General features: G+C 41.1%; 1 protein-coding gene and 1 long non-coding RNA gene across 4 annotated transcripts in view; one reads left to right on the top strand and one right to left on the bottom strand.

Annotated features, from left to right (window-relative positions):
* The first annotated feature begins 544 nt into the window (after positions 1–544).
* The window catches only part of LOC120812454 (copine-2), a 34,438-nt gene continuing 18,210 nt past the window's right edge, over positions 545–16,772 (top strand). The window contains exons 1-10 of one of the 3 annotated variants that reach the window (XM_078097342.1): positions 557–785; positions 1,144–1,324; positions 2,545–2,745; positions 12,508–12,687; positions 12,842–12,916; positions 13,143–13,214; positions 13,725–13,808; positions 13,972–14,061; positions 14,443–14,541; positions 15,626–15,712. In XM_078097342.1, the coding sequence (XP_077953468.1) occupies positions 2,569–2,745; positions 12,508–12,687; positions 12,842–12,916; positions 13,143–13,214; positions 13,725–13,808; positions 13,972–14,061; positions 14,443–14,541; positions 15,626–15,712 (864 nt within the window). In that variant the 5' untranslated portion in view covers positions 557–785; positions 1,144–1,324; positions 2,545–2,568. Of the gene's footprint in view, positions 786–1,143; positions 1,325–2,421; positions 2,746–12,507; positions 12,688–12,841; positions 12,917–13,142; positions 13,215–13,724; positions 13,809–13,971; positions 14,062–14,442; positions 14,542–15,625; positions 15,713–16,772 lie in introns of those variants that run through there. The other 2 variants (XM_040168421.2, XM_078097343.1) reach the window with 2 other exon arrangements.
* Positions 2,282–4,520, bottom strand: LOC120812457 (uncharacterized). Its single transcript, XR_005710621.2, has 2 exons — positions 4,210–4,520; positions 2,282–2,766 (listed from the first exon to the last, which is right to left on the bottom strand). It is a non-coding gene; the product is annotated as an uncharacterized LOC120812457 (long non-coding RNA).

Here is a 16,772-nt window from a genome sequence, read left to right as displayed (position 1 = left end):
CTTATTGCCTCAACAACGATAAAGTAGCCTCCCAATCAAACAGCATAAACAGTAATCCAACAATGGGCTATGATAATAATCCATGTAGAAAAAAAACACTAAACGGTCCAATTAAAATTTGTTTTTTCAGTATTTGCATCCGTTTTTTAAAATGTTGTGGTTAATGCTGAGACTGTTAAGTGAAATAGCTTAATGCTTTTTACACCACGGGTAGCTGTAATAAATAGAACACATTTAGGTCGTAGTACCTGTTTTAACCACAAAAGGGTGACAGAGGAACATTATATCAATAGATTCCCCTTATTAGACTATAAAATACAAAATGCACATTACAGAAATAGAAAAGCTGCTCTAATTTATAGTATGCTGGTAATTAACATAACACATGGGAGTGCCATGTCTCCCGGAAATATTAACACGGTTTCCGGTTCTAATTACACGAAACATTATCCTAAACAGAAGCGCTCTGATTCGCCTTGACGCTTTTATTTTGTAAGGAGAGCTCTCGGTACTTCCGGTAGTGCGATAGCACCGTCAGCTTGACGCATCTCGGTCCATCAGCGCAGAGAACAGAGTCCAGGTGGCTGAGAGGATGATTTACGTTCACACACTGTTGCGCCTCGCAGGATTCACGGGATAAAGAATGGCAACTGTAACTTCAGTTCTTACCCTTTGGTAGAAAAACAAAAGCTTTGGGGCCTTTTATTTCTCCTCACTAAGCAGGGTAATTAAAGAAATTGCATACTGACAAGCGACAAGAAGAAGTTGGACGTCATTTCTTTGAGGTAAGTGTGCCATCAGTTTTCATTTTCGTTCATCTTTGGTATTGATTAGTAGACGATTGACAGGAGCTGGTGTTTGTTGATGGATCGATACCGAGGCGCCGCTATGACACGCCAGTACAAATGACTTTAAGTGTCAAGCCCGTTGTAATGTTTATCCATTTTATCTTTGTGCAAGTGTGAAAGTGAGTTGCGGCTTTGCTGTATTGATCTGTTTTCAATTTGAATTGACAGGCCTCTAAATGATTAGTGTTTACGTGTTGCACATCCGTTCCATTGGCCCCTTCAACCTCACGCTTCATGGCAGACAGGACGTGTAATCAGACCTAATGACCGTGCAGGTCTCACTGCTATAAACTAGGATTACGCGGCTTCCGTGCTCTTCTGCTCGTCAACCGGTCGCACTCCGCTCGCTCCCTCTGCTCAGTTGTGACCTCCTGCAGAGAGGGGACTGAGGTGTGGATGTGAAGTGTGACTGACGGCGGGGTTTGAACGTCTTCAGCAGGGTCAGTGCGACCCAGAGGCCCCAACGGATCAGTCAGGTTTGTGCATCCGCCTCCTCCTGCTGCTGTGTCGTCCACGCGTACCTGCAGTGCACGCAAACAAAAACACACGAGGCGGTTCCAAGCCGAGGTGACATCTGCCGCTTTGGGATCGCTATTTGAAGACAGGTTTTCTTTTTTCTCTCTTCATTATTTTAGGTAACACCCCTGATCAAAGTAAAACACAAGACTGACGAACACGCTAGAGAAGTTGAGAAGTAGACATATTGAAAACAGCTGTAATGGTCAATTACAACATACTGTGTAATTTCTGTAAGTGGCGCTTTTTAACGACGGGTGCTAACAGACATTTTGTGTCTTTTTTTTTTTTTTCATGAGCTCATAAAAAGGGAAAAAAGGCAGTGGGATCTTTAATCGATACAACCATGTTCAGCCATGTCAGATGGCCTTTCACCCCCGAGTGAGAAAATGAAAGAAAGAAAACAAAACAAAGTATTTTCAGTACATCACCACTACCAGTGACATCATAGGAGTAGACCGGCAGGAGCACGCTGGTTATGACACATTAGTATCTTAGCAACAGACAGCATCCTTTTAGCTTGCCGCTCAGAGAACAAAACCACCCAGATGGACACAAGGTGCTCTGTGGTTTTTCTGTCCTTAATGCCTCTCTGAAATCATTCGAAATGTGAGTTATTACAGGGAACAGCATGTTCTGACATGTTTTTCTTACACAAAAATAAATGCATGTTTTCTCGCCTTTTTTTTCCCTTCCATGCGGCGTCTCCATGTTGGACGCTTTTATGTTTGCAGTGATTTTGTTGTTTTTGTGCGCCTGTCTGTGTGTGTGTGTGTGTGCGTGTGTAAGAGAGAGATTCTACAACAAGGTCAATGTGCATTACAGGGCCTTTCATTCTGCGTATGTTTACAGCTGTGTTTAAATCCTGTATTTCAAGCAAGGCGGCAGCATTACTCTCATTAACTGAAGCCATTAGAGGTTGTGCACTTTTTAATCTTTTTTTATGTTACACATACTTCTAAAGTGATTAAACATTAAATTGATATCTTCATGTGTATCTCCCTCTGTAAACTGATTTCTGTTGGGAAATACGCAATCTGCCTGGCAACAGATATTGACACCCGTCGTGTTGGTAGCGGCTTATTCTCCTCTCCAATTGTATTTTTCTGAAATTCATCATTTTGCCTTCTGTCAGTGGAAGACACACACACACACACACTTAAATTCCTCTGCATTCCAGGACATATCATTGTGACCCCAGACCATGGCCTACACCCTGGGCTCCACCACTGATGGCCCGCCGCGCAGTGTCGGACCTCAGCACTGCGTCACCCGGGTGGAGCTGTCCGTCACCGCAGCGAGCCTGCTGGACCGAGATGTAGCCTCCAAGTCCGACCCCTTCTGTGTTCTCTTCCATGAGGTTGACGGAAACTGGGTGGAGGTAAGGATGGATGGAGAAAAGCTGACAGATGGAGAGATAATAAGATAATAAGATGAAGAGATGGGCTGGTGAAAGAGAGCGACAAAAGGGCATGTTTTGTTTTTTTAAAGCAGGCGGTAAAGGGAGAGGAATCCTCACAGGAAGGCAAATGGCAGGTTGGAGGGAAAAGGCTGAACGTGGGTAATATATTGTTTGGATCATTAGGAGTCAAACCCATCTTTGGTGCTTCTCCATGCTGTTTATTCAGGGAAGTGGAGACAAGAAGCCAAAAGGGAGGCAAAAAATAAAATAAGATTTAAAATAGGATGAAGATTTCTATAAACGTCAGATGTGCTTTCAGGGTCACGTCCAACTCGTTTTGTTTGTTGTGTGCTTTGCCTTGTACACAGTAAATGTTATGAGCCAGATCCAAACTCATGATGTCTTGACCATCTGGCATGAGCCCCTGCGTGCCGAGCCCAGCAGGACTGGTGAACGTTCTTCAAACGTTGCTCTTGCACTCCACAGGCGTCATTACGGCTGCCAAGTTAATTACGCACGGTCCTACAGCAGGTTCCATGATGGGCCACTACAAGCTCAATTCTGATAGATCTATATAAGTCTGTATTGATCTATGGTTTGTACTAAGGGTGTAACCGTGGTTTAGACATTGGGTGGGTCCGCTGGACGGCCGACGGGGGGGTTTATCCAACGGTTCATAAGAGAAAGGAAACATATATTTTACATATTTTCTGCTGTATATTGGGGGGGACAGATTGTTTTTTTCTCAATATTGGGGGTGGGACACGACCCCCCCCCCCCCAAAGGATGCGTGGTTACTAGGGGTGTAGCGATTAATTTTAACAACGATTCGATTCGAATCACGATTCACGGTTGCCGATTCGATTCATGGACGATCTGGGTTAATTTAGAACGATTCGATTCGATACATTGACTTGAAATCGATTCAGTAACTTTACTGGACAGTGCAGGCAAAGTTTGTGAGATCCCTGTTGTTTCTTGTAAGGAAATCAGGTTTAAATTAATTATGGATATTATAAACCAGCAAACAACAATTAATGGCAAATGTATTAACCTTTTATTTGAATCAAGTGCCATTTTCAATGTAAACATTACATTTTATCCAAAGCGACTTACATTACACTTTAAACCCATGGCTTTTTACATTTTTTTGCCCGGGGAGCAATTAGGGGTTAGGTGTCTTGCTCAGGGACACTTCGACTTGAGACATGGGGCAGCCAGGACTCGAACCACCAACCTTGCGGTTCCCAGCGCACCCGCTCTACCCCCCACCGCCACGACGACCCCCACATTACACAATAATTACACAATGTTTGGATCAATTCACAGAACCCCGGATTTTCAACCACATTGTGGGGTCGCACGTCTTTACAGATAAACTTGTTGCTGTGATGTTGAGTTTGGTGCTGGCGAGGCCTGAGGTGTCTGCAGAGCTGCAGTTACCTGCTGCTGCTGCTGCTGCAGCGGTGACGCTGCTAGAGGTCCTGACTGTCGGCGTTGTTTAATCCCACGGCGCCTCAGTAGATGGCCGGAAAGATTCGCCGCGTTTCCGTGTTTTTTTAAAAATTTGTCTTCTACATATTCTACAAACAGCGACCGACTTATTTAGAACACCTCCGTGTTTGCAAAAGCCAAAATGTTTCCACGCGCTGGATCGATAAGTTGGTTTGTAAATGTCTCGCTCGCAGTCGTCTCCTCGACGCTGTGTTTTGTTGTTGTTCAGAGTTTCGCGCGGCTGCCGGTGCGTACTGATGACGTCACAGACAGGCAGACTGAATCGAGTAACGTTTAACGCGTCTAAAGTGCTAAAAAACAAACACACAAACACGCATCCACAACGTTTTTGTACTTAAATCCAATGTGCAGTTTCCAAGTATCGATACAATCGATTATGTACCATTTCAATCGATTTGTAATCGATATATGTCGTCCGGAATGCCGATTTGCGGAGCACAGATCGATTCAGTTGGATCGCAGGAATATAAATCGATCAATCGATTCAGTGAATGAATCGTTACACCCCTAGTGGTTACGCCCTTGGTTTGTACGAATTAGCATATATTCAGCATCTCTCTTTAGGTGACCCAGCTAAACCTTATTATTTTGTTCAATATGTGTTTCATGTAAACTGCTCAATAGCACACAATGGGCTTGATTGTTAATCCTGAACGCTTACTTCTGCTGAAAAGATTGCAGAGTATTGCACTCACTGCCCTTTCTGGACCTGTTAGAGAAGGACAAGTTCGATTACATGAAAAAAACGTTTTTATACAAGAAATGAAATGTATTCCTTCTAAAATTCAAGTATATCGTTATTATAGATGGGAGCTAAATCTTTGCTTTCTTTTACAGCACTGTTATTAACTTGGTGTCTGAGCAGCACAGTGTCTCTTTGGTTGAGAAGAAAGCTCAAACAAGCAACGTTCTGGGATGTCAGAGTGCACTTTGCTCAGCATTTGGCTCCATTAAACTAGTGCATCCACTTGAGGATGTGTAAGTGGCTGAGAAAACATTTATTTTCCCTCTTCACTAACTTAACTTAATTGTATTAACATACCACTTTACACTGTGGCGTGTCTCTCGTTTGGGGAGATCTTCTCCCAGTCCTTCACAGCAATATGTGACGTGAACGAGTGACCTAACACAGCATCTACGACTGTGTGGAGAAATAAAAACACGAGCACTAAGTTGCTGCTGCCAAAGAGAAACATGGTAATGAGGTTCTGCTGTGTGTAGGCTGCTGCCTCAAGGCTTCTCTGCAGCAAACAGCTGGTCAACAGGGCAAACTGGCTGGTGTGTGTGTGTGTGTGTGTGTGTAGGCGAGTGCCTCGGATTTGTAACCAGTTGACGGTCAGCAGGGTACGTGGCTCCAATGTGAAATTGCCAACGGCTACTATGGCAACGGGAAGGGAAACAACAACTTGTGGTACTGGAGTTAGGGAACGATGGAGGAGGGGAAATAGGCCCGAACCTTTTTCTCTGATATTATCCACAGCTGTCACATTTCTTTCACAGCCCGGCTTTCTCACTTCCTCTGATTACCCTTATGTTAGCTTTGTCCTTCTCTCTTCTCCCCTCTCCGTTCTCTGGTTGTCCCTCTGTGTCCGTCTGTCTGTGAGCCAGAGGTGCGAGAAGCAGCTGGGCTCATCAGGGGCAAAGAGAGCGGGTAAGAGGGCTAAGTGCTGCCGAGAGTAGGTGTGAGAGAGCCAGATGAGAAAAGGCTGGAGGGGAACAGAGGATGAAGGAAAAATTTGCAATGGAATGAGCGATTTGAGAACGAGTCGAGGTAGACGGGGATAGAAAGGGACGTGGGAAAGAACAAGAAGTGTAAAGAGGGGAAGGAAGGAAACCACGATGGGAGATTAGGATAAAAGCTAAAGCTGGAGCGGCTTCAATACGCCCCAACCCTGAAAAGTGCTGCTTGTTTAGTGCTTGAGCAGATTCTTTCCTGCTGAATTTGCCTGTTTGATGCTGGGTGGGTAGAGTATAAAGGATATATATGAGCGTTTCCTCATTGGAAGGTACCGCTGAAAATTAGGTCAATAAAAGTGGTGGGAGTAAACGGAAAGAAGTAAAGTTGCATGTCTTAAAGCAAAACAACAACATGAAAGAAGCTAAAATACTCCATAGAGCTGCTTGTTTGTCACTCCAAGCCTCACCTTTCCCGTTACACACATTGATCTAATGCATTTTTAACATGAACATTTTAATTGGAGCAGCTTAAATAGACCACGAGTTTAGTACCGGGATTTAAAGTGGAAGTGGCTATTTCAAAATGGAAGAAATAGCCAAAGAAGTCCACAAACTGGGTGCCATTATGTGTCCATAAAGAAGATGTCAGAGCACAGTAGCAAAGTATACAAATTGGCAGATGTCAAAAGCTTTTGTTATGTTTATTCATCCGTCTTAAAACACTCACATAATCATATCCTGCAGTAACGTACATGAATACCTACTTAAAAAGCTATTTTTTTTACATCCTGTTCATATTGTTAATATTCCACCCTTTGTATTAAGAGAAAAAAATACTTTTTCAATTGCCTGTTGTGTTGCCTTCTATTCTGTCTAAATTCTGCAATAATAAAACATGCATGAAATAAGAAAGTGGCACAAGGGTCTGATTCACCACCAATAGCAGTTTTCAAGCCAAAAAGTGCGATCGTACTCTCTGCTCCCTTCCCATGCATCAGACAGATGGATAAGTGCCGTAAGAACTGATCAAGTTAAAACTCTTTCCGCTCTGCAGCTCTGTAGGTCTACAGCCTGTCTCTCCTCTTCTTTAGAAAGAACAATCCCTATTTAGAGAAACCGAGATATCTTAGATAAAATCATTCATAGAAGGCACAGATGTATCTAATACTGTAAAATTATTTTCTTCTTCCACATTCTTAAGAATGTGATTTTCAAATGCGGACTCATTCCGACAAACTGGGGTTTGATGAATCAAAAATGCACAGTGAAACTTGGACCTGATGTTAATTTATCCTCTTGGGCCGATGCATGTTTACACAAAATGTCACAGCAATCCATCCGGCGGCTATTTTGAATTTGGTAGGGAACAAAGTGGTGAGCCTACAAAATCACCATCATTGGTGTCATCAACCAATGAGGTGGCCCTTTTTGTGGGAAGTTGTAAATATGAGCACCCTTAAATTTATCAACACTTATCTCCAAGCACTTAACTGCCGCGTCACTAAACACTGTATTATTATATGACAACAAACTAGTGTTAATCAGCAACACAGTTATAATTGTTATTGACATTGGATGGCCACCATTTATAGATTATCAGTCCAATGACCATATACAAATTTATCTTCACTTAGGTTCAGAAGTGGTGACAGGCTAGCTAGACATGGAGTGACCTTGTCTAATGGAGGATAAACACACTGAGCAGTCAGTTCAGGGTGAGTCAGACTGGAAAGTAAGTCAGCCATTGAATATTAGTCATCCAACCACTCGGCTTGGAGGAGCCGGGGCAAATAAAGTGACACTGAAAGGGCTGTTACAGACACCCACAGATGTGTCTGTGTGCTGACTGGGTTATTTTTTGGGGTCATCAGGTTTCACTACTGAAAACCTACTACTGGATTCACCTGGGAAAGGTATTTGAGGATGTTGAAAAGTCCTAATAATCCTGTTTTTTGAATTATCTACATGCAGATGAATGACTGCTACAAAGTTGGTAATTAGTTTGGGAAGAGACCAACAGCCCTCGACAATTGTTGGATTACCCTCAGGAGTGATTGTATTTACTTTTGGTTACTTTGTCAGATTTTTCATACGGTCAACATCCTATTAATGATAACAATATATTATTTACAGAGCGCTTTTCAGAATACTCAGAGGCTCTACAGACATCAAATCATCATTGAGATCTACATAGTAAGGGAAAGGTAGTTTATTTTTATAGCACATTTCAACAACAACGCAATACAAAGTTCACCTAAAACCATTAAAACCATCAAAAGAAGGCAAAATCAAAGGAAATTTAAAAACAATCAAGCACCTTGATTGAAACGTCAGACAGAAATTGAAATGATAAACAAGCTAAAAAAGATGCATTGCAGTTTCCAAAATCCTTGAATCTGGTTCAAATAAAGGCAAGAGCAAACAGAACATTTTAATTTAAAGCATCTTAAAACAGTGAAAACTTTGAAACTCTGCTGTTTGGGGAAAGACTACTGTCGATACAAGCACTGTGGATATATTAATAAAATTACAGCCTCACAGAGCCGTGAGCTGTGGACTCTTGTGTGGACTTGTAAGGCCTTAGTGAAGAACTGTAGCACTCAGAAGGTTTCAGGCCTGGTAAGGCCAAGCCTTACTGGAATCTAAATACACGACTTTTGAAAAGCCTACAAATACTGAATTGATTTTTCTGTATTACTACAAATACTAAATTCATTTTTCTTTATTGATATCAGTGCTGCCAACTTTTCAAGAAACCTAAATCTTGCCATGTACGCAACCACACACGTTGGTGGCTCAAAAATCAGGGGATTGGAATTAATTTGACCGTATAGCCATGTTGCTATCTGGTGGTTTGTGGGGCCCAAAGTCGTTGATAGGGGCGGCCTGCTGGAGTTGGAAAACATTGGTTACATTCTGTGAAGCAAAGACACAGCTGAAGGTCCACCCCCAGGACATTTTGGTTTAAGTAGATATTATTTCCTACATTCTAGTCAATTTTTGGGTGGTATGCTAAAAAAATTATTCTGATTCATGTTCATCTGATCATGACTTGTGGGGCCTTCTAGACTTGTGCTGAACATTTAACCAGAAAACTATTGTTGTACCTCAATGACTGTCTATGTACCACAATATAGCCTAATTATTAGATCTGTGTTTGAGATTTGACTACGGTACTAACGGTATTCAACTAATTCTTAACTGAAACCTAAACTATATTCTTAATAATTGTATTCTTAAGAGCACTTAATGATTTATGCAAAAAAGATAAGTTGGGGAGAAATATTTTTCATTATTAAAAGCCTCCCACCACACGTTCCATCAAACAAGAAAGTTCAACAAATAAAGTGCTTAAACAGTGTCTGTTTTTTAACCAATAAAATGGATCAACACATGACAAAATTAACTAAAGGTATCTGAGGTATCAGATGCAGATCAGAAACTGGTTAGCCATTTTCGGCTAAGATCGGTGGGCAAGGTTGATTGATCACTGTATCATAGATATTAAATACTATGACGTTAATGATCACCTATCTTACAGTATATAGCCTCATTGATCACTATATTATATACATAAAATACCATGAGGATAATCAATATTAATGTAAAAACACCAATGAGGTTCAGGTACATTTTCAATTTAATTTATAGTGAAGTCTATAAATTTAACTGTACAAGTATGTTTGAGTAATAACAAGACAAACGGTGTGTGTGTGTGTGTGTGTGTGTGTGTGTGTGTGTGTGTGTGGAATGTGTTACTATCCAGTAAAATATTATCTGATTAATTATTGTTGCTATATCCAACCTCCTCTTACTTTATGAAACCATTAAAAAGCTAATTCAGTGTGATGTAATACAACAGGCCTGAATTAAATGTTCACCCCCTTATTAGTTCTCTTCGACCAGGATATGACCTTCAACTCGCATATAAAGAAGACTTCAAGGACTGCCTATTTCCATCTACGTAACATATCAAAAATCAGGAACTTCCTGTCTCAAAGTGATGCAGAAAAATTAGTTCATGCGTTTGTCACTTCCAGACTGGACTACTGTAATTCTTTGTTATCAGGCTGCTCTTGTAAATCTCTTAAGCCTCTCCAGCTGATTCAGAATGCTGCAGCACGTGTATTAACAAGAACTAAGTAAAGGGATCATATCACTCCTGTATTAACTTCTCTGCACTGGCTCCCTGTTAAATCAAGAATAGATTTTAAGGTACTTCTCCTCACCTACAAGGCACTTGCTGGTGAGGCACCGTTGTATCTTCAAGAGCTTGTAACACCGTATTGCCCTACAAGGCAACTGCGCTCCATAGATGCTGGGTTACTTGTTGTTCCTATGGTTTTAAAAAGTAGGCTGGGGGCCAGAGCCTTCAGTTATCAAGCTCCTCTTTTGTGGAACCAGGTTCCACTTTCAGTCCGGGGGGCAGATTCGGTCAGCTCTTTTAAAGTAAAACTTAAAACGTTCCTCTTTGATTCTGCCTATAGTTAGGGCTGGCTCAGGTTAGTCCGGACCAGCCCTTAGTTAAGCTGCTATAGGCTTAGAATGCCGGGGGAATTCTTAGGACACACCGAGCTCCTCTCTCACGCTCTCTTTCTACCATAATTCAAGTTTTATTAATGCACATGACTAATTCAGCTTCTTTCCGGGAGTTTTTTTTTGTGCTTTCGCCCCTATCAGGTCTCCATAGATCGTGGTTCCTTCGGGACCCTGGTCCTGACACCTACCGTGGCCATGCTGACGCCTGCTGCTGCCATCATCATCATCATCATCATCATTATTTTAGATATTAATCATATTACTTTACTCATAAACCGACATTACCCTCTCCTAAAATCTCTGTGCTCTCCCTCCCCACAGGATTCTGTGGATGGTGGTTCTATCTGATGGTGGTTGCCTCTGCAGTGGTCCTGCTGTGCGCCTGGCTTACTACTCACAATTACTTGAATCATTTCTGTCATAGGAATTGCATGTATTATACATTGTTCATTCTGTACACATGGCATCCATTGTAGTCTGTCCATCCCGGGAGTGGGATCCCTCCTCTGACGTTCTCCCTAAGGTTTCTTCCCTTTTTTCCCTCTTGTAAGGGTTTTTTCATTTTTTGGGGAGTTTTTCCTGTGCCGATGGTGGGTTTCGGGGCAGAGGATGTCGTATGTGTACAGACTGTAAAGCCCTCTGAGGCAAATTTGTAATTTGCGATTCTGGGCTATACAAAATAAAATGACTTGACTTGACTTGACTTTGTTCCATCCAATATGATTACAAATTAGATGTACACCTGTCAGTGTAATCCAGTAAAGTTCAGCATTAACACAAACTGCAGCTGCTCCTCTTCATCTTCTTTAGAAAGATGTTCGACTGTATAACAACTCAGATCCGATCCCTTGAGATATTTTCCCAAATTATTTTATGTCTGATATGTACAGTATATATTGTATTTACTCTGGTGCTGCATTATATATATACCGTTTCTTATTTGAAATGAAAACGAAACAAGCTTTCAAGACCAGCTGAGAGTGAGATACCATGAGAGTTGGTAGCTTTGTAATATCCTTAGGATACTGCATTTTACTTTGAGCTGTTGACACTTTTTATATAGTTATGCATGCAGTATCACTGGAAGCAGCACTGGCCACCTTCTGCGTTACATTGCATAGTGAAGTATTTAAGGACAGTTATATATTCTAGAACTGTCAACATAAATGCGTTAATCTATGCGATTAATGTGGCCGAGATTAATGCGACAAAATGTTTTGAATGTAGTTAACATACGTCTGTTTACTTCCGAAAGTAAACCGGGAGTAAAGTAAGTTACATCGGAGAAAGCAAGATGGTAGTTAAAGATGGAGAGGGCTTTTTGCGTTGGCTGTAAAACAAACAGAGGCACGACATAGAGCGGAGAAGTGGGCAGCACCCTCTATGTGTCAAACAGGAGGGGGGTGAGTGGCAAACCACTTAAAGCACCGCTATGCTAAGCTAGCTGCTAGGCTAAGCTAGCTGGAAGAGTTGCCTGTTCAACATGTTCCACCAAGTTCTGCCTCCAAGATGATCAAATGTCTGTAGTTTTGTGTTTAAAAAACCCAAAACATTGATTAAAAACAACATTGTAACAACAACAACAACAACATTCATTTATCGCCTAATCTATTTCATCCCTTTTTCCGCTTGTATTTCATTCCTCATGATAAAGTGAGAAAGTTGAATCCAGCCGTGTTAGATACAAATAGCAGCCAGAGACTTATGTAAGTCCATTTATCACAATGTATGAGAGATGGAGGAGAAAAAGGAGTCAGAGAGAAAGCTGCAAATGATAATATACCAAGTTACTGTGTTTTACATTTAAACATAATATCTTAATATGAGATGCCACACACAGTTCACCATTGTGCATCTGAACAAACTATTTGATTTAAAAATGCCAGATTCAATTAAAATTGATAAAACACACCCATCATAGGCTCCTTTTCAGTGAACACGGCCGCTAGAATCCACTTGTGTTTATTTTGTTTGTTTCAAACCTATTTGTCCTTCCTTCTTGTCTTTTAGCTCAGTCGCACTGAAACAGCAGTGAACAACTTGAACCCAGTGTTTGGGGTAAAGTTTCACGTGGACTACCATTTCGAGCAAATCCAGAAGCTTCGCTTTGCCATGTTCGATGAAGACAAGTGTGCCACACAGCTCTACGAACATGACTTCCTGGGAGAGTTCGTTTGCACGCTAGGGGTGGTATGGAAGGATTTCTCATTTCTCAGTTCAAAGTTAGTTTTGTTTTAAGTAGGATGGCAGAGTACAAGTTTCTATGAAATGCATTGACCTCATGTGGCCTATAGTCCCCGACCCTCATTCCCGTCCTGTCTGTCCTTCTCTAATTGTCAATCAGATTGTGTCTAATAAGAAACTCCACAGACCGTTGGTATTAGCCAATGGGAAACCAGCTGGGAAAGGATCCATTACGGTGAGAATATTAATATTGAATCATATTATCAATGGGTGTTGGTCATGTCGACGTAATCGCTGCTGTTTGCTATAATGGGCCCTTTGCAATTGTCAATGATGATGGAAGTGTTGATGAATTTGCTGTTGATGTTGTGATTGTTGTCGTCCATGTGAGTGTTGATAGTGAGTGTTACAGCTAATAGTATTTTTGCTGCAGCTAATGTTGTCCTGTAATTTTATTTTAGATAACAGCTCAGGAGCTGTCTGACAACAGAATCATCACTTTGACCCTGAGTGGGCGTAAACTGGATAAAAAGGTAGGCAGTTGGACCCACTAGCTTACACTGAAGCGTGCACGGAAGAACGCGCGCACACTGTGCATGAGAGAGACACATATTGCTTTAGAATGCACAAAGCAAAGCCCAGTAAACTCACAAATAAACAGTTCATGTTTTTTTATATCCTTCACATTTGCCAACTCATCGGTGCACACGTAGTTGGAAAGGAAAACCATGCAGGATTTTTATTTTATCTTTAGTTTTTTCTCAATTTTGAATCTATTGGGTAGGTTTATGGTTTACAGTAAAGGTAAAAATGACAGCGGGTCAGAAACAGCACAGTTTGAACTTGGATTTGGAACTAATGCTGATGTGTGCCAGCTGTGCAGAGTCAATGCAGAACTGCAGAACACCTGTTTTAGTAAATACATTAATAAAATAAAACAAAGAAAAATGGTGTTGCTGCTACAAGCTATATTCTGGATATGTATATGAATTATTTAGGATAAAACCGAACTTTAAGTGACTAAATCTCTCTGTTTTGTGCAGGATTTCTTTGGGAAGTCAGACCCCTACCTGGAGTTTCACAAACAGGGAGAAGACAGCAAATGGATGCTGGTGCACAGGACTGAGGTGACTCAACCATGAGTGGTCATTGTCAAGGGCATACTCTGTAACTGTAATGAAGGGTGAAAGAAACACGTGTTGGTAATTCCGCTGTGTTTACAACTGCATTATAGATCTGCTGCTGTGAATTTCAATGATTAGCTGCCTTCTTTTTTATCTGCGATATCAGGTCATAAAGAACACTTTGGATCCTGCGTGGAAATCTTTCACCGTGCCGCTAATTTCTCTCTGCAACGGAGAGGTGGACAGAAACATCAAGGTTAGAATTTCATCTGTTGCAAACTGGTGTGAATTTCTAATTCATCATCTCTTAGCGGTGGAAATGTACCATAGAACAAATATCTAGAATGTTAATACACTGGTAACCAATACATAACAGTGTGATCACATTGGTCATTATACGTTGCTAAATAGTAAATAATTAGGTCCAAATCCATAAAACAATCTATCAATATTGATGTTGATACAACTTAACATTTGGGATAGAGAGTTGATGAGCTACATGGGGAAGAGTAAAGAGGTAAAAATACGAAGGAAATAACCCTCCTGACTGTCAAAAAGTAAGCAAAACAAGCTAACCCAGTTGGTTATAACATGGGGAAGGAGATGACATCATATGCTGTATTCTACACAACAACAGGTCCTGTGTTACGACTACGACAACGATGGAGGCCATGACTTCATTGGGGAGTTTCAAACCACGGTGGCCAAGATGAGTGAAGCCCAGAACTCAGTGGAGGTAAAATATGTTTGACATTATTTTGATTGTGTGTTTCTTTGTTCAAAATAACACCTGCCACAGGCGACAGGGATTAGACCGATACACAGATGAAGGAATCAAACACACGTGAGGTGGTTGAGGAAGGTCGGGCAGAGCGGATAGGTGGGGTAGTCAGGTGAGGAGGAAGGAAGGTTCTATGTATTTGGCGGGTGGAAAATGACAATAGAAGGGTGCAGGAACGAGGGAATTGGCTTGAAAGACAGGAAACAAACCGTGACCGTATGTAATTCTATTTAATTGCAAGAAATCGTTGATTACCTGCTTGTTAGCTGTAACATTTTTTCAGTGCTATGCAATGATATTGAGAATGGTATTGGAGAATCATGCACCAATAGATAATAATCTTATTTTCGCTAGCTGCACTAAATTGACTGAATCGATATACAGGAAATATTTGTGTGTGTGTGTGTGTGTGTTTATTTGTGAAACTGAGTGTGTGCATGTGCCAAGGAAGCCTCATGACTTCTTCTCCCACTGGGTCTCTTCATGTGTGGTAACGATGTAGGGACTCAACCACGCACAGACACACACATGCAAAATAACGAGATGGGGGGTTGAGAGAGAGAGAGAGAAAAGAAGGATGAGAAAATGAGAAGTGCTTTTGAGATGTAAAGCAGCCTTTAGCTGAGCCCCAGGAACGCGACAGGGCATTTAGAGCTACCTGTCATATGAATCACTAGTTGACTCGAGGCATGTGTAGTGTGAGTGTGTGAGTGTGTGTGTGTGTGTGTGCGTGCATGTCTTAAATGATCTTTTCATCAAATTGCCATCTAATGTGTGTTTGTGGGACTTTTTCTCTCTGGTACTGACGAACAGTCTTTTTGATTGAAAAGTGGGTTTGCATATGGACTGAATACTAACTAAACCACTATAGAATAGTTTGCTTACATTTTCAATTTATAATTATTGCAGGGGGTGTGTGGAATACATGCAGATTCAAATCACAGCTTCTCAGCAGTCCGTTCATTTCTCTTCTTTCTAATGTTGTCTTTTCTGATACTGATCACCTTTATTCTCTGTAATAACATGTTTGTCTTTTTAGGTAGAGTTTGACTGCATCAACCCCAAGAAACAGAAAAAGAAGAAGAATTATAAGAACTCTGGCTTCATCATTGTCAAGATGTGTAAAGTAAGGATGCCTGGATGGACGGATGATCTTGTCCTTTTTCAGCAGCATTCATTTTGGCTCCGCGATCCTAATCTTCTGCATCTGAATGATGGCTGCTGGTATTGGGGCAGTGTACAGCATGAGACTGATGTTTGTGTTCTCGCTGCTATACTTAGCCTGGAACCCACACCTGTGGAATCAGGTGTGCGACGCACATTTCCCATGTAAAAAAATCGCTCCAAAAATTGACACGGCGTTGTCCCAGTTTCATGCCTTCAATTTTAGTTGCCAATTAATTTTCTTAGACTTGTATGAGCTCTAAATTTATTTTTAATTTCAAAAGTAATAAAGGCTGGTTTAAAATACCTAAAAACTCCTATCATCTTTTTATCATGAGTAGGATTTATCAAATCCATTCAAATTCTGAGCTGAAGGGAGAAAAGAATCGCCACCTCATAATGACACATCCTGCTATATGGACTCAATAGAACATTTGATTGAGCTTTTGATCAACTTACACTTCCTATTGGGTGTCAGTAAGTCTCTCAGAATTTCTATTTTGTGTGGTAACTTTGAGCCCCGCCGAGGACACATTAAGCTTCAACACTTTCCTTTAGCTTCCCATTGCGATGACATTCGAGCCGTGCGCATACAATGACAAGCTTTCGTAATTGATTATTTTCCTTCCTCTTTTCATGCTCACAACAATGAACAAGCCTCCGTACTGCCATGTTCATAGACACATACAGCAGTTTACGCGTACACAACCAGCACATGCTCGGCTAATACAGTAATTATATTTGTTTGCTGTTGGCAGGGATTAGACTAATGACAGTAAATCCTTGCTAAATATTGATTGTAAGTGGAGTGGAAATTGCGTTGGAACAAGACGATAATTAGTGCTCCTTTGAGATTACCTTGACTCAGAAAAATATAAGAGTTGTTTTGTCATTTCAAAAAATAATGCTGGTCATGAAAAGAAAGCTTAATGTACCGGCACAAAGGCAAACAAATGTGCTCTTCTGGGTGAGGTCAACGGTAAAACCTATATGTCAGCGACCTACAAAGAAACCAAAATTAT

The sequence above is a fragment of the Gasterosteus aculeatus genome, chromosome Y, assembly GCF_964276395.1.
Source record: "Gasterosteus aculeatus chromosome Y, fGasAcu3.hap1.1, whole genome shotgun sequence".
Taxonomy (NCBI): domain Eukaryota; kingdom Metazoa; phylum Chordata; class Actinopteri; order Perciformes; family Gasterosteidae; genus Gasterosteus; species Gasterosteus aculeatus.
This window is presented reverse-complemented; position numbering and strand designations above follow the sequence as displayed.